General features: G+C 40.9%; 2 protein-coding genes across 4 annotated transcripts; one reads left to right on the forward strand and one right to left on the reverse strand.

Annotated features, from left to right (window-relative positions):
• The first annotated feature begins 831 nt into the window (after positions 1 to 831).
• cramp1 (cramped chromatin regulator 1) lies at positions 832 to 18041 on the forward strand. 3 transcript variants are annotated; one of them, XM_023398829.2, is made up of 20 exons: positions 832 to 966; positions 2748 to 3124; positions 5145 to 5347; positions 5541 to 5694; positions 6432 to 6515; positions 6693 to 6741; positions 7254 to 7339; positions 8021 to 8144; positions 8727 to 8808; positions 9051 to 9989; positions 10447 to 10624; positions 11325 to 11497; positions 11608 to 11682; positions 11825 to 11906; positions 12131 to 12241; positions 13037 to 13194; positions 13560 to 13746; positions 14105 to 14272; positions 14796 to 14941; positions 15778 to 18041. In XM_023398829.2, the coding sequence occupies exons 2-20, from the start codon at positions 2749 to 2751 to the stop codon at positions 15889 to 15891; spliced, it is 3489 nt and encodes a 1162-aa protein (XP_023254597.1). In that variant the 5' UTR covers positions 832 to 966; position 2748; the 3' UTR covers positions 15892 to 18041. The 3 variants fall into 3 exon arrangements, with proteins under 3 accessions (XP_023254597.1, XP_087027981.1, XP_023254596.1); XM_087171855.1 differs by lacking the exon at positions 832 to 966 and adding an exon at positions 2082 to 2353; XM_023398828.2 differs by lacking the exon at positions 832 to 966 and adding an exon at positions 2083 to 2365.
• On the reverse strand, positions 16916 to 23495 carry dhrs7b (dehydrogenase/reductase (SDR family) member 7B). The gene is made up of 7 exons (XM_023398830.2): positions 23372 to 23495; positions 22000 to 22190; positions 21682 to 21800; positions 20884 to 21094; positions 20552 to 20644; positions 20286 to 20438; positions 16916 to 19320 (listed from the first exon to the last, which is right to left on the reverse strand). The coding sequence occupies exons 2-7, from the start codon at positions 22151 to 22153 to the stop codon at positions 19115 to 19117; spliced, it is 936 nt and encodes a 311-aa protein (XP_023254598.1). The 5' UTR covers positions 22154 to 22190; positions 23372 to 23495; the 3' UTR covers positions 16916 to 19114.
• Between the last annotated feature and the right edge of the window lie 319 nt (positions 23496 to 23814).

Below are 23814 nucleotides of genomic sequence, written 5' to 3' on the forward strand. Positions count from 1 at the left end.
ACATCCCTCCAGAAAAAATTGACTACGTAATCCATTAAATAGTAGACTTTTGGGACAGAAATGTTCTTTGCTCACAACAGCAGAGAAGCCATAATTGTTTTTTTATTACATCTGATTTGTACACCTGCTGAATACATGTAATCCTTTATACATGTGTTATGTAAAAAAAAAAAAAAGAAGAAAACTCCGCCCTGCTGGTCCGTCAAGGAATAATCAAACAACCGCCACGGTGCACTAATCTCGATAGATGACGCTTGTTTTTATCTAGCTGTTTGGCCGGAACAAAGGGAATGTGAGCTGAGTCTCAGAATATCAACTTAAATAAAGCGCAGATTCTATTGATTAAAACGCCTTTGCGTCAGATTTTGTGTGCTCTCTAGTTTGCGCCTTGTAGCCATAGTTATGGTTAGTGATTTGCTGTCTGTCGTTAATATCAAACTCTGATACCGCTCGGTCGGATGATTTTCGGTGTACGCCAGAATATATTCAAGTGTAACCTCTGAGTCCTACCTTTTGATTTGATCATCAAAATGTCAATTACGTTATGGGCGGAACTTATTTTTACAGTGCCAAAAACCTCCATAGCGCTGAACTAATCTCGTTGAAATAACGCTTGATTACGGAACAAAAAAGTTAGATGATGGAAGAGTAAAAGTGGCTTTTAACTTTGAAAATGCATATCGGGAAACGTATTCGGCATGACAGGAAGAGAATGGCAATTGGTTCTTCGCCGGGTCTCTTTCACTAGCAATTGGTGGAGCCTTCTGACAATCAAATTTCAACCGTCATCCTCCTGTAAGTCTGACCAATCAGAAGCTTTGTTTTCGAGTTGTAGTGGGCGTGCCAAAGCGCGTGGACCATCGATCCGCAGGAACTGTCATCGGTAACAAGCAGTAGTGCTACCGTCAGCTAGCGATGCTAGTCTGTATGTCGGTTGGGAATACCACCAATAGGCTTCTACTTCAGGTAATTCCTAAACTTTTATAATGTTTTCTATCTGACAAACTGTGTCAGGCTCAACATAATAATAGTTGTTATATTACAGCCAGTTTTTGTAATGTAACGGGTTGTTTGACTGCCATAACGTAACGTAAGCTAGCCAACAACAGCAACCATGCTAGGTACCACGTTATGTATGTACATGTATTACATCTTACAACAAACGTAACGACAGCAGTTGGTATAAATAACTTAAACCGTTACCACGGTGCTCTTCTAAAGTAACGTAGACTTTCTAGTTAAATACTAGACCCATGATTGGACTACAAAACTACTGCCAGGACTGTAACATTGCAGATGGGATATGCAACGTAACTCGGTCGAACAGAATCCAGTATGATGCTATAAGATTTTACATGAACCTCGAGCTACACGGAAACAATATTTTGACGTCGAATATACGATAAATTTGAGTTTAATCCGGCTTATTATTTTGCAATAGCTTGAAGATGTAAGAACCTAGGAGCGCAAGTAAACATAAACTTACCCATCTAATAGTTCTGGCTCTCACTGTTGTTAGATCAGATATCTTTTGAGGCTGAATTTGTCTAAAAGCCTGCCTTAGATGATACAAATCAGGGATTCAAAGGCTGTGTCTGAATGAAGGGATATTCCTCATCATTTTCAGGCTCAAGCTACTCATGTCCAATTAATCTTTCTTTGTTTAGCTTTCTCTTGCTGTCATCCAACTGCACTGCCCACCTCCCAATTATCCATTAATAAATAAATTAGTGGATAACAATGTATCAAACACATTAATATAAATTCTGTTCTTTTTACAAGTAATAACATTATTTTAAACAAATGTAATAAATCATATCTTGATGTGCAATGGGCACATAACGCCTGGTCCTGATTTTGAGGTATGATTAATTATTATTTTCTATAAGGAAATAATAATGTAAATAGAGTATTGTCTCAAAGCCTTACAATTGCAGGATGTGTGTGAAATAACTTGTTTTGCAGACATCATTTCTGCAGGCGACGGTGACGTAGTGACAAGCAAAGTCCACTTGCACACGGGTTAATAAAACTGTCTATACTTATCAATTCAAACGAGCTCAACTGACATGTGTCATAGTAAATTCTTCTTCTTTGCATGCAGTAAATATGTCATATTTGTCGTTGGTTATAGTTTTATTTCTTGTTGCAAAGAAGCATTGAGTAATGTTTTTGCTGATAGAAAACAGTTGAACTGCGCAGAGAGTTCAGCTCAGTCGAATCAGGAGCAAGGAGAGGGCAGAAAGCGGAGGGATCGGTGTCGGTTTTATTATGCTCAATTTGATCAATAATTACCAATCTAACCGGTCGGATCCATGGTGAAGAGAAAGAAGACGTCGCCTACTACCGAAGAGTACGAAAATGGGTAAATTTATATTTGAAATTAACACTTTATTTAGAGGTCGAATGCACCGAGGGGTTTTCGTTGTCGTTTCTGCAGGGCGCTAAACTGAAAAGCGCTCGCATTTGAATTTAGTTGAAATTCAACCGAAAATATTGCCCATTAGAGCCGAAAGACACTTGGTAAAACACTGCCCTTAGTTACTGAACTATTTTTATTGTTGAATATAATTTATTTCAAGACGTTAATTGCATATATTTGGTGTTGTTTTGTCGGGACTGGAGAGGGGATTTGAAACAAACAGCGGCGGCCATGTTGAGAGACAGTGAACGTCGTCTTTAGAAGTTAATTTTGCACACCGCTTTGTTACTAATGTGACAAAATTTCCCTGAATATGTTTTGGCAGCATGACACCGGGCTCCAGGGAGGGGATCGGTGTCGATGGGAGGAGGAATCCGTCCAGAAAGCCCGAAGGTTGCGACGAGGAGGAGAGCGGAGAGCAGGCGAGCGAGGAGCGCAGTACAAAGGGAGACGACGGAGTGGAAATTCTTAATCCATCAGCCACGGCTCTCAGCCCCGGTTCAGCCCCGGTCCTCCCCGCCTCTCCGCCGAACCGAACCGGGGTAGGCTCGACCCAGCAACCCCAGACCTCAACGGAACCCGCCCCTCCGTGTCACGACCAGCATCATTTTCTCCGATCAAGCGTTCGACCTCCGAGTAAACGGATCCGGAAGGATTCAATCGGCTCAACCATCAATGGACATGGCGGGGCAAAATCGAAAGGTACTATAGGTGACCCGCTTGGAGAAGTGCGTAAATAGCTGGGATTAGCAGGGGGTCTACTCTCAGTTTTGGCTGACAGTAGTTTGTTAATCTGTGGTGGCTGAAGTGATGCTGTTTCTGTTGCTGTATAGTCCCTCTGGGCCACTGGCTGGGTTATACCTTGGTTAGATCCCTGGCTGCTCCATCCCCAGTTGCAACACTATCCTAACAATTGTCTGAAAAAGAGAAGAGTCACAGACCAGAACTTGAATTTAAATTAGGATGTCATCTGACTATTTTTAGTCCTTGGAACTATGCCTTTACAGCATTAAAGGCAGGTGGCTGTTGTGACTGTCATTATCAACTGAGTGTAGGAGAAATAAATCACACAATCAATTTTTAAACATGGTGAATTTACTGCCTTCAGCCAATGATTTCTTTTGATCCATTGATTCAGTCAATTAACTATTTGTGCTTTTGTCATTTCAAAATTGTAATTATGTTCATTTTATCCACACATGCCAGAACAAACAACAGAGATGAAAGAAACAGCTAAAGATACTTTAGTGGTGTATTCTCATTGCAGCAAACCTCAGATACAAAATGTAATTGAATTGAATTGGCACATTGCACATTGTTTGTTGTAGTGGTTTACTGGTTTTCTTATGGAACTTTTTTGCTGATGCTCTGTTTTGTAGTAACTTGCAATGTGAGTGATCTGCAGAAGCCTAGAGGAGCTATCATTGGTGAATTTACATAGTTATATCCAGCGTCCGAGCAATGAAGTAAAGCTAGAGATGACCTAAGGCTCTCAGGTTTTACTGAATTTTATACTCAACATTGAAAAAATGCTTCATTGACTCACAATGAGGCAATCACAATGATAAACTTTAATGGAGAAGGGGCTTGATTCAATGTATCCATGTAAACAAGGCATTTCCTCATAGGTGTCCTTCTGTGTTTCCATACCACTAATCCCACAAGAGGCAAAGAAAAGGTGGAGCAGTGGGGTGGGGCAAGAGTGTTAACATCCAGTATGTTTGAAACTTACAGTAACTGAAGGGGTTTCTGTTCATTTGAGAGCCACTCAGTGACACCTATACCTGTATCTTCCTTGCTGAAGGGTTTTGTATTTGCACACAAAATTAGTTTGAAATTATTCCTTACTTGTTTGAGGTGTGTTTTTTGCTTTTGTATAATTATACTGCTCTGCAATGACTACCAGTATGTCAATTATTTATTTATTTTAAAATTTATTTTATGATTGAATTGGACTCAAATCTGACATAAGAAAACACATGCAGTATGTTGTTGAATTAGTGTCCTCTGGTTCTACAACTGGTTATTTTGTTGTTATTGGGAAAGGGAATGAGACCAAGATTTTTTTCATCCAATAAATTTAGATTTATTTATTTTATATATTTTGATATTATTTTTTTATTTTGACCAGTTGACCAAGGAAGCCCTACGTATTTTGATATAATGCTATATTGGTGTGCATCTATTTTGAAGGAGAAACATCTAGGATAGTGTCGATGAGCCACACACACATTTGCATCTGTAGATGAACACCTATTTTGGCTGAAAATATAGTTGTCTTAGCACAGCGCAGTGCTGCAACAGCAACTGCCTCAGTGTTTGTGTTAATGCCTCTTGGCATCGTGTTGTGTGCTGGGGTAAACTTGGCCACTGGAGCCCACCACGAGTTAGTTTTGGACCTGTTACTGTAGACCTTACCGTAGGGACTGATTGCTTTTCCTGCGTCCTTGCCAGACCTGAACCACAGAGGGGGGAGCTCTGCAGGTTGTGCACTGTAATGGCAGTGGGTGGCTTTGTGTGCATGTATTTAACATCTCCCATACCGCACTCCTCAGAACTGCAATTGTATTTTCTTTTCCGTGCTATACAAAACATCCAGGGCGGTCAACGAAAAATTTGGCTCAATCCTTAAATTCTTTACTGTGATATTTTAAGTTGTATTTTTCCTCTAAATGTTTCATTACTGATGGGTTTATGGGTTCCTTGACTCTGTGTAACACAGGCGCAGAGAATGGCTCTTCCTCCCAGGGGGCAGTGGGACAGTCGGGGCCTATGGCCAGCTCCACAGGGGGAGTATCCAAGGCATCCAAGGGCCAAGGGTCTGCTGAAAAGGAGGAGCAGGCTGGTAACCAGAAAAGGGCCCGTCGGCAATGGGAATCTTGGAGCGCAGAAGACAAAAACAGCTTCTTTGAGGGGCTCTATGAGGTAAAGGGAAGAACCAAATAGTCATAACCAAAGTCATATATAGTTTTACTGGAAATGCACTCTACCTTATGTGGCACAAACTTTTACTTAAATTGTTGGCCTTTACACTTAGGTGTCATAACAAAATTTAGACATACTTTCATAAATGTATCTTTTGACATCTTCTACTCTCTTCTACTCCTCTTGTTTCCAGCATGGGAAGGATTTTGAGGCTATCCAGAACAACATTGCAATGAAGTACAAGAAGAGAGGCAAGCCAGCTAACATGGTGAAGAACAAGGAGCAGGTCCGCCACTTTTACTACCGCACCTGGCACAAGATCTCCAAACACATTGACTTTGCCAATGGTGAGCTGCCCTTTTATCTTTGTATCCCAAAAACAGATAGGACCTTACAGAGTCTCATTGAACAGTATTTATTTTTGAGAGAAGGAGCTCCTTACCCAACTTTTTTTTGCCTTATTCGGTCTCATCTTGTCTCCTTTACCGTGTTATATGTTAGAGCTGTCAGAAAACGTCACATGCAAGTCGTATGTGTTCTGGGGGTTGAAAGGGGCTTTAGTTTTTAATATTTACTTCTACTATGGGAAGACAATTTTAGTTTATTTCATACAAGGACAAGGCTTAGTTGTTCAAATCTAATCAGTTCTGATGTTTTAATTTGTTCATGTTGATTCAGGTGATGTTTTAATTTGTTCATGTTGATTCAGATCTGGCCTTGTGGATTTGTTTTAACCTTGTTTGTCACTTCCTCAGTCACTGTCATGGACAAAAAAAAACTGTCCGGAATCAAAATAGTGTCAATCAAGAAAAGCAATTTCTTTATGCCTTTTTATTACATGTCTGTTTTTTCCAACTATTCCTACCCTCAAGTCCTACACTATTGTTTATGTAGCATATCGTTAGACAAGGAGATGGTATGAAAACATATGTTAAAGAATCTTCCCAGATAAGCTTGAGCCCCTTTCCCCTTAAAAAAAAAAACCTCTCAGTGTCACTATCGTGTTATCTTAATGTAGCATACACATGCTTCCTGCATTGCTCATTACAGCAGTGTTGTGACTTGTGCCTCCTTTCTTTCTTAGTGTACTCCAGAGTGCTGAAGAAATCCTCTCAAGAACTTTACGGTCTCATTTGCTATGCTGAGCTCCGCAAGAAAGTTGGAGGATGTAAGTCAAGGCTGCATGCATGCCTTTTAAAGTTGTTTTGTGTGTGTGTTTTCATGCTGTTAGATTGGGACACATGGGATGTGATTAAACATTGCATACTCCCAGTCATGGGGGACAGCTGCTCTTGCGGGACGATGTTGTAAACGGCTCTCTGTCTTTGTGTTTTGTCTTTGACAGTAATGGATGATAAGAATGTGGCAAAGCTAAATGAACTCATCCAGCAAGGGTAAGTCATTAGTAAAAGTGATCAAATGCATAGCCCAATGTTTTTTATGTTAAATAACACAAAGGGTCTTTGTAAATGAACACGTGGGTCTGTCAGTATGTAATTTTTGATTTTAAGGCCTATATCATGTCTGCAAAAACCCAGATAAGCTTTCACTCTCAGTATGAGAAACATAACTAGTTTGAGTTCATAATAACAAATACATAAAGTACATTAGAAGCTAGAACATTTATCTCAAATATCTCTGACTGATTTGATATGGAGGGAATTTCTGAAATATTATATAATATGTATATAAAGAATGATATGGTACATTACTACTTAACTGCATGGCTGCTGTGTTATAAAACATTCTTGTTATCTTGTCTACTCCTTTTGAATTTGTTCAGGTGATTCTGAACAAGTCTATGTTTATGTGAATTATTAGCATACTTTTTCTTCTCCACTGAGAAAAAAAAAGTTTTCATCTCAAAACACTGAAGATTTCTCTGTTCTTCTGTCTGCCTGACTAGGGCCACCACTGTGCGCTCAAAAGGGAGGAACTTACGAATCAAAGCACCAATGTGCCGTGCACTGAAGAAACTTTGTGACCCTGATGGTGAGCAGGTGTACGCAGAGACACCCAATACGTACTATACACATACAAAGTAAACAAACATGAGTGCTGAAAATACAAACAGTGGTGATGGTGAGGCACAGGGTTTGTGGGGGCGGGGTTTTCTGGCAATAACAATGGCAGCGTGTGGGCTCGTGGCGTTTCCATGGTAACACTGTTGGAGCAAAGTGATTAGGAGGAGCAGGAGGGAGATGATGGAGATGACTGGTCTGGCCGACTGTCATCAACCCCTCTGTTCAACAAACTTAAAGAATTAATTTCCTTTAATCAAGGATGGAAAATCAGAATCCCACCGCTTGCATCTGCCATCTCTCTCGTGTAGTCCGTCTTTATTTTCATCACTGTATCAGTGCTTTGCAAAAAACCTTGGCCCTCAGTACCACTGAGTTTAGTTACAATCTTTTCATTTCCTGCTAATCCATTAAACATGAAAGTGAGAGAGAACTCTTAACTTTTCAGTAGTTGTACTGTCAACTGTAGCGTACTGTTCTTGTAGTGTTATTGTGGCTCTTGACATTTAGTATTTGATGTTTTATGACTGCATACTGTCAAAAACCCCACTAGCTGGATGCTCTCACTCTTTAAAAACACCTGACCTTGTCCAAGAAAAGAGCTTTGTTGTTGTCTCTCAATCAGTCTCACTGTGTCTTTGTGTCCATGCAGGAGTGAGTGATGAGGAGGACCAGAAGCCGGTGCGCCTACCCCTGAAGGTGGCAGTGGAGCTACAACCACGCAGTAACCACTCCTGGGCCCGTGTTCAGAGTCTAGCCCACAACCCTCGCCTCAGGTCAGACTTACCCATTAACTGATGTCTTGAGAGGAGTCATAACACTGTTGCAAGCAGGAACTGTTCTGAAAGATCCCTGTTGGCGCCTTCAGAATGTGCTGACATTTGAGTCGGATACTCTGTGATGCAAGAAAAAACATCCACGTTTGCCATTGTTTTCAGGATCAGTTTTTAACAGCATAGCTCAATAATGCTATGCTTTTTGGCAAATATATACCAGTTTGCATGAATGCAACATCAAGCTGTTTTTGAAAATAGTTCCTGTTTTTTCTCAAGCACCACAAGACTATACCAAATTTTGAAAAATGGTCAGCTGAAATGCTAAGTAGGCATGTATAGTGTAGTTGTAGTTAATGTGTTTATACATGGAAAACAAAGCCAGTCTCAAAACCCGCCCACATCAATGAGTAAAGTTAATTTATATTCTCGTTTGTGAATGTTTAATAAGCCATTCACTTGGCACGAGAACTAGAAGTATTTTATATGTGAGGAGCATAAAACCTAAATTAGCCAGTCCAGAGCGGCTCTGCACTGTCTGAACAGCTATCAGCAAACACTCTTTTTTTGTCTTTTCCGACCCAGGATGGTGGTAGAGCTCCACAGGAAAGTTTCCAGCCTCATTGAGTATCTGAAACAGAAGTGGGCGTACCAGGACCAGCGCATTGTATCCTTGAACACAAAGAACAATACATGTCATCAGTTTATGATGGGATTAACAGGTTTTTTTACTGTGTCCATTTTATACAGCCAGATGCTCGTAACACCCCACAATATGTTACATCTTACAATATTTGTAATCATCGTCAGGATGTGAATTGGAGCTGAGCAGTGGTCATCTCAGCTATAAACATTTGAGGGTGATACTTGTTTCTGTCAGTTGTGTTGTCCTTAACACTTGTGTTTCAGCTTAAGAGTCTCATGGAGAGAGAGGCTCTGGAGGCCAGCCAGTCCAGCACAGCGTCTCCCAGCAAATCCCAGCCAGATGAGCTTTTTCTTTTCCCTGCTGAGAGCAGCACCTTGACCACACTGCCTGGTGTGGCACGTGTGGTTCACTCCAAGGCCTCCTGCACTGTACACTGGCTAGAAAGTGGCAAGAACCGGCCTAACGCCAAGGAATTGCCAGCCGCTCAGATCCTGGGCATCCACGCAGCTCCTCCATCTCGGACTGGTACCAAATCTGGACGGGGAAGCGCTGCTGCTGGTGGTTTGGTGACTGTATTGGGTGATATTCGTCGAACTGAACCCCCTTACTCTGAACCTTCACCAGACAGTTCTGCAAAGGTAGAGGACAAGCGACCTCTGTCAGTTTCTGTCCCTGCTTCCTCTCAGCAGACTGTGGCTCCCAGAGAAGAGGGAATTGGGGTGGGACCCTCTGATGGGGGCAAAACCTGCACTGGCGTGGAGGCCAGCGGTGGATTAGCAGCGGTCAAAAGCATGGAGAAGTTGTGTAGTGGCGTAGAGAGCACAGAGTGCAAAGAGGAGCAGAACACCAGCACTGCTTCCCCAGAGGCCAACCAGACTCCTCCAACCAAACCTCTGATGACTGGCTCAGAGGAGGGAGTGTCGCAGGGCTCTGCACCAGCAGCCAAAGAGCGGTCTGTGGAGCAGATCAGAGAGGAGGGCTGGAGTGCCCGTGACGCAGAGAATGTCACCCTGGCTGAGCTCTACCTGATGTTTGGGAAACCTGGCAAGCTGCAGCTGGAGTACGAGTGGCAGCCCATCGCAGCTCCTTCCAACAGCCAAGAAAACGGACAAGCCTTGGCACAGGCCAAGCCCAACAGGACACACCGTGTTTTGCGCTGCCTGCTCAAACTGGTTGCCACTGAGGTCAATCCTAAACCTTTGGTGAGGATTAACTGTTACTTCTCACAGTGTTGTTGCTGGTTTCCAGACACTCTATAATCGTTTTGTGAACAAAAACATTGAATATCATGTCATTTTTTTCTTGCACAAACATTAGAAGTTTAATTAATCAAACATAGGCATATGGTTGAAGACTTGGAATGCATTCCAGTGGCATGAATGAAGAATGCAACTTTAAACGAATATTGTTTTAAAGTGGTGCTCATGTGCCACACTGCATATCCTTGTGTATTCACAAATTTGCATTGCTAAGTGTGCTAATCCACAACAGATTCTCCTTGGAAAGGTAAAGGTTAGATTGGTACAATGTCAGCTAATTTTACAACTGGGAATGGGCTGTGAACTGTGTTCTCTGTGCCACCTTTAAACTGTTGTAAAAGCATTATTTAGAACTTTACATGTAGAACAGATGGTGTCATTAATGTGTCCTCTACTTCAGGCACCAGAGCTGTGCTCCACAGCCACATCACCGCTCAAGACACATCACGAGGAACAAAACCAGGCCCTCACGCCTCCAGGAAAGGGGCCCATAGCAGGTGTCCGCAGCCCCAGCTGTGGCAGGCAGCAGACCTCTGTCCGAGGGGCCAGGTTACACCTGGCAAATGCTGGAGCCTCAGGTATTTGTGGGTCTCTCTCCTATACTCTAAAGATGGTGCAAGATATGCATTTACCTTTAGTGTAGCTGACACCCTGTAAATTTTGTTTTTTAAATTTAGTTTGGGTTTGAGTTGACTTGAAATCTACATATTGTTAAAGTCTGATTGAGGCAGATGGCTTCCCACCCTGAGCCTGGTTCTGCCTGAGGTTTCTGCCACTTAAAAGGAAGTTTTTCCTTGCCACTGTCACCAAGTGCCTGCTCATGGTGGGAGTTGTTTGGTCTCTGTACATAATATTATAAAGACTACAATCTAGATCTTCTCTATATGAAAAGTGCCCTGAGATAACTTCTGTTATGATTTGGCATTATATAAATAAAAATTCACTTGACTTGACTGGTTAGGATATGTATGAAAGGAGTCAAAATTTATGTTACATACATCTACTTTGTTCCTCGATAAAATCCCATACAAGTCTGCTGACTTAATTGAGCTTATGGGCTTTTACTGACACGTGTTTGTGCTAATGATGCTGTAGTTGTTTGCTTGATGATGGGAATTGATTATGAAATGCAAGTCCTCCCTGCTTCATATGTGTGGTTGTTTGGATATTTAGTTTGTGTACTGTATTTTCTCTAAATCTGTTCAATAGCCTTATGCATTATTCTCGAATAATGTCCTTCCTCACGTAACATATCTTACTCGTTCCTCCTCTCTTCAGGTGGACGCAACCTTCCCCGCTCTCTGCTTGGGTCGTCAGTTAGCAGTGACTCAGAGGGCGGTGTGTTCGCGGTACCGACCACGCTGCCCCCCAACAGCTCGCGGCACAACAGAATGTTCTCCCCCAACAAGGAAGCTGAGCTAGCCTTCAGACAGCAGTTGGACTCTATCAGTGTACGAGAGAGCAAGGCTTTATTTTTTTTGCACGAAGAGTACAAAAACTAAACTGGTATATTATCCATATGAATATGCACAAATGTTCATATGCATTTTCTTCTTTCTAGATGCAGTCAGATCTTTTCCTGTCTAGACAGAGAAAACCTCGGAACAGGCAACTTCGGAAACCACTTGTAGTTCAGGTGAGAGAAGAGCAGAAGGATGTTTCACTGTATCTATTCAGCGGTATCTCAGTTGGTTTTTACTCATTATGGATTAATTGTGCGTCTCTTACATGTTGCTGGGTCATGATGGTCTAACAAGTTGCTTCTGTCTTGTCCATAGCGAACACTACTTCCCCGGACTACAGGAGATACCCCACAGCATGTCTGCTCCTTCTCCATCCTCTCCAACTCATCAGCCACAGGTACACTTCAGACATCATGATCACGCTGAAGGAAAACGATTGTACTTTTCCCAAAGTGTTGTGTAAAACCTTTGTTTTTGAACATGGACCCTTGAATTTATTTGTTTTTATGTTGACAATAAAATCAGCTGATGTGCTCTCTGTGCATAATTAAATATCATATCTGTCATTCAGCAAGAATTCTGCTAATCTCTTGCTCTCTCACTTCCTGCTTCTTCCCTCAGGGACTGGATCTTTCCGGCCAATCCATACTCGCCTGGCTCCTTCCCCCCGGCCCCTAATTTCCAAAGTTTCCCCTGTAGCACCGAGCTCTGCAGCGGCCAGTCAGCTCTCCAGTATGTAGTGCTTCTATTCATCTATTTTCCTGTAGTTTTTTTAAATTTTCATTAAAACTATTTCTAGCTCTAGATATGCTGTACTGTTGAAGTTTAAGTTTGAATATCAGCTGTTGGTCTTTATCCTGTAGTCATGCAAAATAAAAAAAAACAGCACATATACTGTAGATAAGCTTTTTCCTCATTTGGAAAATTTTCTTTAATTGGATTTTAAACATAGAAATTTTATATCACGGCTCCATCACTAAATGGCCTGAACAAAACAGGAAGACTACATACACAACAAAACGACTTAAAGAGAGTTTACCTCTTAATCAGAAGTAAACCTCTCCATTACAAATGAGTTGAATCACTGTATTTACAGTTGGTACTCAGTCTCCTCGTTAACGGCCACCAACAGTATTTCTACGTTCAAGCATTTGGATTCTTTTCTTTGATGGAAGAAACTTGTTTCCTGGATTCTCTGGATTTTTATCTAAAATTGACTCCAAGTTTCAAAATATATGAAAAACGATCAGCTTCCTTCCTCCTACACGGTCTCCGAAAGTCAGTATGGTTTTGAACAAGTACTCTTTTGTGCAGGGATAAATAGACAAAAAGAACATTCTTCCAGATAAATTCTCTGAAAGGAAAAGCTTGTTTTTTTTTTTTTTCCATCGCCCCTGCTTTCAATTTTTATATTGAAATTGTTGTTGAAATTAATAATTTAAATGTTAAATCACATGCTAATCTCACCTACTGTTACTGTATCAAGTATATGCATGCAACAAATCCTTTTTGTTTCTGTGCTTTCAGGTGCCATTGACCTGGCAGCTAAGTCTGCAGGCATCATCCCTGGCAGTCCCTGTCGAGAGCTGGATTCTCCTACTGTCGATAACAGCACTCTGCTCGCCACCACACCTATTGCTGATGCTGGACCAGACTCTCAACTCCTCCAGCAAAATGTCCCAGAGGTCAGGAAGAGACACACACACACACACACACACACACACACACACACACACACACACACACACACACACACACACTAATACAGAACTATTTGATGTGATTGTCTCCTCCTCCCTTCCTCACATTCTAGCAGTGATGGCAAAAACAAACTTGTTTTTTGGATCAACAGCAAAATTACTTTTATGAGTCCCAAGTATTTTAATAAAAAAAACAGTCTGTCTTATTTGCTGTTAAAATTAAAATGTAATTTTATCTAGCAGGATACCAACAATAATTTCAGATATGCCTCCACGTTGTACTGAAAACTCTTGATGACGAAACAAAAGCATAGCAGCCCCATTGAGTGTGGAACTTACTCTTTCCACAGAATGGTGTGCCTCCGCCGTCTCCTGGAGTGACCGGTGGTGGAGACTCACTCCTCAGTCCACCCAGCGTAGCCTCACTCCTGGACATCTCTCTGCCTGGCCCCCCTGAAGAGGCTCTAGTCCCCGGAGAACCTCAAACACACATCAGTGACTCCATCATTGAGCTTGCCATCAACTCTGCCCACTATGGTGCGTTCCTGTTTCAAACCTACATGCAGACATTTATGCAGGGTATATTTATCTATGTAAAACTCATAAATTGCTTGAAAGAAAACTTGACAAACAAGACAGGAGATGGGTATTAAGATTAAACTGAAAGGATATGACTGGTGCCTAGTTACTTTATTGAAATGAAAAGTGACAACAGGTAAGAAAAGCTTTATAATCCCCACCAACAGGGTTTGGTTTTTTAGAGGTTTAAAAATATGTGAAGTATTCTGTGGAAGAAAAAAAATATGTTTGCATCCAACTAGCTTAGCTTCTGACCTGTCAGGCTTTTTGAACATTGTATGTGTAAGCTAATGGCCGTTTGTCTCTCCTGGTGAAGGTGAGGAGGCAGCGCTCTCTCCGGCCAAGCTGAGCAACAACGATGGCTCCAAACTGTTGACCTCGTCTCCCTCAGTCAGCCCATCCCGAGGCTGGATCCCATCACCCAGCCACGACCCCCAGTGGTACCCCAGCGACTCATCTGACTCCGCATTGGGATGCCTTCTCTGTAAGTCAATTTCTCACTTAAACATCCACAAATGGGTACTATTACGGATCTTCTTTTTTCATATTTATAATGTATTTTAGTTTAATTAAAAATGAAAAAACTACAGGTTTCTGCTTTTTGTGTCCCATGAAAACTCTAAAATCAGCTTATTGAAATATAATTGGTTTTGCCCAGCATTCAAAATTTTAATGCTAAATACATAGAATCTACTTCTACTAATGTTATTTGACAATCAAAGCTTTATTGAATTGACTGTGAAATACTACATATAAACTTGTAATAGATGTCAGATTAATTTATTAATTAAATTTAAAACTAAGACACTGGTAAAGAAACAAATTTTATAATGAGTAAACCCTCACGAAGAAGTCTTTGTCCCTTCAAACATTCATTCATATTGAGCACAGTAACACTGGCACGGCTTCTTTTTACACTGATGGCCCATTAGGTCAGATTTGTTTCCACTCTTCATTTGAGCTCTTCGTTCTGTTCACAGTCTGTTGTTTCTCTTTTTTCCCCACAGCCAGCATGGTCTCTCCTGATAAGGGCCGGCGGACCACCCTAACTCCCTCTGGCCCCTCCAGTGGCACAGCTTTGCTTGGTCCTAGCCTCCTGGATTGCAACTCCCATGATTCCTTTCAGTCCCGTGGCCTTCCTGATGTGGCAGAGGTAAGTTGAGTCATTGATTTTCCATATGAGCCAGCGTCTCTTTTTGGCGAGCAGGGGCATGCGCATTGGTGGCGTGTCTTCGGTGGTGTGGGCATCACAAAACGTTTAAGTCCAGGCAACTTAAAGGTAATGAGCTATGATGTGGTGCGGCAGCAACCAATCGCAATGTAAAAAAAAAATGATGCATTGACAAAGATCTCTGACATTGTAGGTGTTTCAGACGAGTTGGTGAAGTGTAGCCTATAGTATAAACAGGTGAAAATAAGAGGAAACTGAATTCTAACTAGCTCCATAGTATGCAAAACAGTGTTGCTTGACAATTTGATGTAAAATACACAGTAACGTTAATGTTGCGATAGCATGAGTGCTCTCCTTTCATGCGGTTAACTTATACTCTACATGTGGTTAGTTGGCACAAAGATACAGGTTGACATGTCTGTTTGCTTTGTTGGCTCTTTAAATACAGTTTGCATGACCAAGCATTTCTGACAAAATTGCAAGCTGACGATTTCATCTACGTCATAGCACCATAAACTTTTTTTCGCTCTTCCACCTTTGGTCTGAACAAAGAGATATGCAAGTGGAGAAAATTTTTGTTTTTTATCTCCCACAGATATGACAGTTTGCATTTAAAGTGTACACTCACAGTCCTTTGAAATTTTCCTTTTATGCCATTCTTCCACTTGATAATTCACCTGATTAAATTACATTGTATATTTTATAAGGTGCGTTCACACTTGTAGTTCAGCTCATTTGTTTTGGACCAAGGTAAAAAAAAAAAGATACATTGTTACCTTTGCTGTTGTACATTGAAAGCTCTTTGGTTGTGTGTGCAGATGGACTCTCAGCTGGCTTGTATGATGAGTGAGAGCAGCGTGGACTACATCGCTCGCTTCAATGATCTGGCTCAGGAGCTGGCTGTGACCGAGCCCTCCATCCCGCCACCCTGAGGAAGCGAGGACGTGGCCCCACCGAACCATGGCCATCTGGAGGACACGAGTCGCTGAGTGACCAGAGGATGGGTTCCTCCTCGGTGTCTAGACTGTTGGCCTGTTGTCACTTCTACACTGAAGAAAGGACAGTCGTGGAGAGAGGCCAGCCCCTAAAAGCCATCCCTGCCCTGTTTATAAAAGTGCAATAATAACGGTGAACCCTGACCATTGTGCAAAGCGAGTTCAAAAATGCGTTGGTTTCACTGAACTGTTCTTTAAGGTGAAATGCCCTTTAAAAACAAACACTTTAGAAAAACAAAAGCGTTTACAAAACACAACCTCATGTACAGGAAAATACTATGCCATATCTGAACAAAATATTTTCACTGATCTTGTATGTCTCTTCCTGCTCTTTGTGTGTGTGTGTGTGTGTGTGTGTGTGAGTGAGTGAGTGAGTGAGTGTGTGCGTCTGCTCTCTCAAATCGACCCCCAAAATGTGTAAATCCTCCATAATGTGCAGTTCAGATCCCCGTTGGTGGCAAACAGCTGTTGCAAGAGGATTTTGAAACTAATGGCAGTGAGAAAAGAGACTGAATGTGGTGAGATACTTCATACAGTCTCTTCAGTGGCCTCCATTGCAAAAGTGGAGCACAACACAGCAGGGCAGGTAGATGTAAAATCCTTTGCTCCTGCCCTTCATTTCATGTGCTCTTCATCTCAATCAGTTCAGGTTTTATTGGTTGAATTTTAGGAACATAGCCTGCCATGTGTGTTTGGAATCAGGTTCTTCATTTCTTACAGCCACATGCAAAATGGCAGCTTTTTGTTGGGTGGCCACATTTGGTAGTCGCTCTACAGATGTGATCATCTGCAGCTACTACCCTTGAATTTTGTGCTGAAATCATATCAGAGTTCAAACTCCATTGGCAGTTGCTTCATTAAATTTTCATCGCTTTTAATGTTTGTTGAGGTAATAATACAGATTGAAATGGCCTTTAGGTTGGTTTCTTGGTGCATAAACAGATTGCAAAGAAATATCAACTTCATTCTTTTATATATTTATTTATCTTTCTCATTTTTATATGTTAATTGTATACCAGACATTTAGTTTTGGTCTATTTTTTAAAAAAACTTTTCACAATAAATGGGAATCTTTTGACTCAACCACAGAGAAAATAACAACATTGCTCATTTACCTGAGCTCTTTTGCCCATAATGTGATCAACTATATATTCACTTTAAATATTTGACTAAAATTGAAAATGTCTTGGGTACTTCTAAGTTCCCGGTAGTATTACACTCCGGTTAAACTCCACAAGAGTGAGCAGTAAGGAAATCAAACACTAAAGCCATAGTTAACACTCCACTTACTCTTACATTTTTTAAAGTTGCCGTCATTCTTTAATCACTAGTAAAACGCTCTGATTGGTTGTGTTTAAAACATTAATTGCCCATTAATAAGTATTGACACTGAACACTGTGGCTATTGTCAACATGATTGGCTTATAAACATGTTCATCATCCCTTCAACATCAGCTCATTCTGTATGTGATCCATGTAGTTTCACTGTGGCTCACAGTGACTACGCACGTACCACGTTCAGTCCAAACTCATTGCATTCAGATGTTCTCTAACTTTCAATTAACCAGCATCATCAATATGCAGTATTGTAAACATCTTGTCTCATCAACATGTTAAACTTCATCTCTGAGAGTGTAAATTGTCGGAGAGCTCTTGTTGTCATTCCAAAAATGGGATTTAAAATGTTGGTCTCCTTCAGCACCTTGGGGGCTTTGACTCTACAATGTAAAAGCTCTTGTGATGTTTATTTGTTTGTGTGAAAAGGTTTCATCTTCTCACACTAGAAAAGAAACAATGAAGATGATTCTTAATAAGGAATAAACAGCAGGTTTTGTCTTTGAATCTGGCATGTTTTTTTTTTTGTTGAAGGATTTATTTGTACAAATGGCAATTCCAGTATTCACTGCGCTTTTGTAACATAATGTAAATTGTTATTTGGATTATTTATTGTTAACATTTCAGAAAAAGGTGTTTTTCTGCTTAACTTAATATTAAGATGACATCTAAAAAAGGAAAAACCTGTTGTTTTAAATTTTCAGTTTGTAAAAGGTGTTTTTATTCTGTGTATAAAGATAGTTATAAAATCAGCTTGTTTGTTGTATTCATTGTGTCTAGTTTGTGGTAAGACCAGTTCGAATGCATGTAGACTTTGAGTGATTGTCAACAGTTGAAGGCTTGTCATCTTTTCCAGAGATAGCTGAGCGGTTTCTCTGCTGAATGGCTGTCTGGACTCAAATAAAGTAAAACATTGGTTGAGAACTGCTTGAGTTAAACAGGAAATCAAACTGACCGCTAAAAAAAAACTTGGCTCTGCAGTTCTCTTTCTGGGCAGATAAGCAGCGTTTCCTTCCTTTATGTGCACTAAAATCACTTTGTTTTGAGAATAATTTTCATGGGGTTGCTCAGTATGCCATGTGGTACAGATGACCCAGAAACAATATGCCAGGTGCTGTTCCACATCTCCTAAAAAAGTATACTTTTCTAACTATAGCATCTGTTTTACAGCAGACCCAAACTGATGTTTTGGGTAGACCCAAATAAAAAACATACAGAATACCTTCATCATAGCCTGCATTTTGATTAATTAAATTGTTCTCCTATTTGTTTATACAGTTGATATTAGAAGGATACTGGTATTGTGATTTTTACAAATTAAATCCCATCTGACTCTTTCTCATCACTGGAGGCTTTTAAGGATGTTTTTCATGGGTGGGGCAACAGAAGATGTGTCATTATATAACATCTGTAAACCAAAATCCTGCTTAAGTAAAGTCCATTTGAAGGAGTGAATTCAAAAAACATCATTACATGATCACAATGTCTTCACACAAGAGCCTTGATTCTTATCAGTAATAGATTTACAACTTTTGAGCAGTGGACAATGTTAATTTCTGAAATAGTTGAAAAACACATTCTGATCAACCAAAACAATCAAACAAGACAAAACTCACCATATGTCCTGTTACAGCGTAAAGTGACTGCAGGTTTTTGCTTTGTTTCAGATGCTCTACTGGTAACACTGCAAACGGTGTTACTGAAAAGCTGCATCTATCTCATCTCCATCTGGCTTCCATGTAGATCCATCTCTTTCATGTTTTGGGTCATGTGACTTCAACTGTGCTGGTGAGCCGCTGGTCCCCACCTGCCGCTCTATCAGCCCTCATTCGTCTTTCAGTTTCTGCTCCTTGCGAGCACGAGAGGACATGAGTTTGAAGAAGAGTGCGGGCCATAATGTGCGCAGGTAAATGGCCAGGGTGGGCAGAGGTCCTGCCAAAACAACATCTTTGCTCCTGTGACGGACAGCCTTCAGAACTGCCTGAGCCACGTCCCTGGGATCCCGACCCATAGCTGTGGTTTTATCCAAAACTGAAAGCAGTGTTGCACAAACAAGAAACGATGCATCAGTGACACCTGGGAGTTACTAAAGCAGGTCAGCTACTATAGAAAACTGTTCAACTGCTGGGATGATGTTCCTTCTCTTGTTCCCTTCCTTGTCATTTTTTATTTATTCTGTTTTATTCCAATTTAGCTTATTTGTATCTTTTATTTTGCTTTAATGTCTTATGTATAGCTCTGTTTAATCAAAATTTATTTTACAAACTGACAATACTACCATTGGCAACAGTGATGTGCAGAAGTAAGAAAACCTACCAGAACAAAAGATGCACATAGATGCAACTTACATTTATAGACTGATGCAAACAACATGTTTATTCTTTTTACCCCAGATTTAGTTGTAAATTCTTAAGTGATATTTGTTTTTAAAGACACTAAAATAATAGACCTTACATGCTGTACTAGTTGGCTCTAAAGCCAAAAAATAAATAAATCACATCCCTTATCAATTTTCATCAGTTTCTTCAGAAATAATGTTTGGATCTTGATGTAAAAAATCAGACACGTTAGTGTTGAGATCCAGATAATAATCCGGATCTGGTGAAGAAAGTGGGATTGAGGACTGAGTGCCATTCTAGGCAGAAATGTGGCAAGACTAGATCCACACATATTCCTGCTGCCTTTGACAAGTCATTGTTACAAGTGTATATTTGTCACAATAATTAAAAATCTAATTGATATTCTCTTGTCCTTACTGTACACAGTCCGAAACTTCTTTTCATTATATTTTATATATTATATTTTATTTTATTTTATTCTATTATATTTTATTTTATTTTATTCTATTATATTATTTATCTCTTTAAGTATTTTGGTTCTTGTCATTTGGCAATCTGTTTTTCTTTGTATTGTCCACTTTGCTGCTGTGATGCTGGAAATTTCTACACTGTGGGACTAATAAAGAAATATCTTATCTTATCTTTTCATTGCCTTACCTCCATACTTAGAGCCGTCCCCTGTGACGGCGTTGAGAGAGAGGTTGGTTCGGATGTAGCCAGGACTGATCACGGTCACTGGAATCCCGTAGCGCTCCATCTCTGCCCGTAAGCAGTCGAAGTAGGCCTGGGTGGCGTGCTTAGAGGCTGCATCTGACCGCAGTGTGGACGAAACAAAGAGCTGCTTCATTTCCCATCAACCTGACAGACTGAAAAAACATCTTGGGTATTTGTTTATTGTAAATGAACAAGTAAAGGCAACTTACAAGCTGATCTGTAAGGAATGGCTATCTTGCCCTGGACACTGCTAATGACCACGATGTGGCCGCTACACCGGCGAACCATGGAGGGCAGGAGAGCTGTGAAGGGAGGAGAGAAGAAGAAATGAGTGAAGAAACTGCTGGTAAATGCAAAATATTGTGCAGTCCTTATTAAACCTCCTCTTCTAGGAAATTTGAAAATGTCTCTTCCTAATCAGTGTAACCAAAACAACAGACGTTACCAGAGAACTGTGACACTGTCATGCTGCATCAAGACTACTCAGATCTGGCAACCAAAAGCCATAAAACCTTAACTCCAGGCTCTGCTTTTCACTTACCCTGAGTAAGAGCAATGGGCCCAAAGTAATTTGTTTGCATAACATCTCGTTGAACTGAAAGATGGGTATCCAGTATGTTGCCACGGTAACTGATTCCGGCATTATTGATGAGGACATCCACTTGTCCGTAACATTTCAGGATCTCTTCTGCAGCCCTGTCCACTGTGTCTGTGTCTGCCAGGTCGAAGGTGACAGTGCTGGGAGTGTAAGTCTGGTGGTTGAACAAAAGACAACAGTTAAGTACTGCTAAGTACAGTCACAGAGTGGTGTTAGAGACACAGAACAGGGAACTTTGATGAGATAAAATCCCAGATCATCAGTGGATTTTGGTCTTTGGTTGAATATGACTATGAGCAAATGTGTGTACACAAAGTCTGCAACTAATGATTATTCTTGTCACCGATAAATTAACTGATAATTTGATTTTATAAAACAGAAAAATAGCGAAAATCTTCCTGGGGCTGTAGGCCGCACCATCAAATGTCTTCTTCTGTCTGACCAACAGTCCAACACACAAAGAAATTCAGCTTATTAATAATGTAAGACCACAAAGCTCTCACATATGAGAAGCTGGAAGAAACAACGTCACTTGAAAAATGTCTTAAACTGGGTGTCCTGTAGCTCAGGGATTAAGACACTGACCATTAATGTATTGAATCGAGCCTTGGACCTTCCTTGCATCTTTCTCTCCCTCATTTCATGACATGTCTTTACTACTGTCTGTAATAAATGCTATAAATATTCTGTCAATAAACCAATCAATTCCTTGCCTAATTGTTTCAGCTCTAGTGTACACACCTGCTGCTTTGTGCCTGTTGAACTTGCTGTAAGCTCCTGGACCACCTGCTGCAGACGGGCTGCATCTCGACCACACAGCACAAGCCGTGCACCGGCAGCGTGGAAGACTCGTGCACACTCTGCAACACAGAAAACACACCTCTTGCTCATGCTAAATATCAACAGCATGGCATGCCAGCACTTACAATACAACACTAAAATATGCTACCGTAAATTATCTCACTACTTGCCAACTGAAATAAACCTCTGCAAATCAGTGTGATTTGATCTGCAGATACATTTAAGGTGGAGTTAGAAAGAAATTAGTAGGGGGGCAACCTTTTCCCAGTCCAGAGCTGGCACCTGTGATGACCACCACAGCATCCTGTAGAGCAGCTCCTGGTCTAAGGCGGATGAGTATCCGGTATAACAGCAAGACCCCCATACTTGCTAAGACCAGTGGCAGCATTCCTCCTCCCATGACTCGCTCCATGGCTCACAATAACCCGTCCCTGCTCCACACACGCTACCTGCAGACAGAAACTCTAAACATTTAGTCAGGGAGAGTTTTCCCAAACTGCATGTGTTGGTTTTGTAATATTACAACATTCAATTGATCTTGCACAGACAAGTAACCTGACAGAGGCCTCTTTAAATCCAAAAATTTTCACCCATTATATCTGACTCTGGTAACTTGTAATAATCAATTTTCATTATTTTTGACAACTCACAGGCCAAACATTTAACCTTTTTTTTTTTTTAAAAAAGTGGAAAGTTTACTCATAAATCAAAACAATTGCTTGTTGCAGTCCTAGTCCTCCGCTGACAAACTGGCCCTATGAGAAAAAAAATCATATTTGGATAGAAAATGAATAAAAACACTGGGGCTTTAAGCAGGCCACAGTGTGACCTTTATTTGTGTGCTCTGTAGGCTCTCTTGCCCCCATTGATAAAGGCATTGTGGATGTTTTAATGTCCAGATCATTTAGTTAAGCCCCTTTCACACAAACGAACAGCATGCCATAAGTGATGAGTGCCATACAATGAACTCACTCACTCACTCACTCACTCACACAATGAAATGACAGATTTTCAGAAATCATAAATTACTTTTAAAAAGAGAAAATGGACTCAAGAATACAGAGGGAATGGCAATAAGTCAATTTAGAGTCACCAACAGTATGCATGCTGTTTTTCTTCAGTGTGTGCTCCTCTTGCAGCTCTACATATTCCTAATTGTGAGCACAAGGACTTAAGCATTTGACACGACATTAAGTTCACAATTGCACCAGTTTTTCTAGATTGGATCATCTGTTTTGGGTCTACATATTTAGGAGAAGGGTGCTTTACTTGAAATAACTGACTTCCTGTGTTATTGTGCTATTGGAAACTATGTTGAAAGTAAAAAAAACTGCTAGTTAAATACGTCAGCTAGCATTGGCATTTAGTGACGAGTACCAGGTTTATGTTAATGAAAATGTGTATTTTCACCTTCCACTAGAGCACACGATATGAAATAGGTTAACTACATGTTAAAATCCCACACATAACAAACCACAATGAGTTCAGCATTGGCTTGCACTGCAGTCAGGTTAACAGTGTCTTACTCGATAGTAAATGGCTGGAGAAGCTAATGCTAACGATAGCTAGCTTCCACTGTGCAATAAACCGCTAGCTCAACCAGACGTGTTCGATCAAACTTGGGGCTCACCTGAGCTGTTGTCCTGCCTCTGTACAAAACAGAAGCGTGAGTCGGTGACAGGGGCAGTTCCGGGGTTGACTGGAAGGACACCCACCAGTGTTTCTTGAAGGGCTACAGGCTCTTCAGCGCCAGGAATTGTGGGAGTTGAAGTTTCGGTTCGTCAGTGGCGTAACAAGCACAAACGGGCTCATGGGCCCATTTTTAGTTTCTCTCAGATACAAATTCTTTCCTGCCAAGTTATCGGTAATTCTTGGTCCAAGCTGGTTTTTGTGTAGATGAACACAAGCAGCCACACAAATCTACAGAGCTTTATTTTTCAACTTGAAATCAGGCAAGACTGTCCTTCTCATATCTGGTTTTGTAACCAGCTGGTATGACTAGGCTGTTCCAAGGTTGAAATTTTCATATCTGACTTGGGTGTATCTGTGAAACCTTCCTCAAGCAGATGATCT

Source organism: Seriola lalandi, unplaced genomic scaffold, assembly GCF_002814215.2.
Source record: "Seriola lalandi dorsalis isolate HSWRI2012SDOR001 ecotype SW California unplaced genomic scaffold, Sedor1 jcf7180002049946, whole genome shotgun sequence".
Classification (NCBI taxonomy): Eukaryota; Metazoa; Chordata; class Actinopteri; order Carangiformes; family Carangidae; genus Seriola; species Seriola lalandi.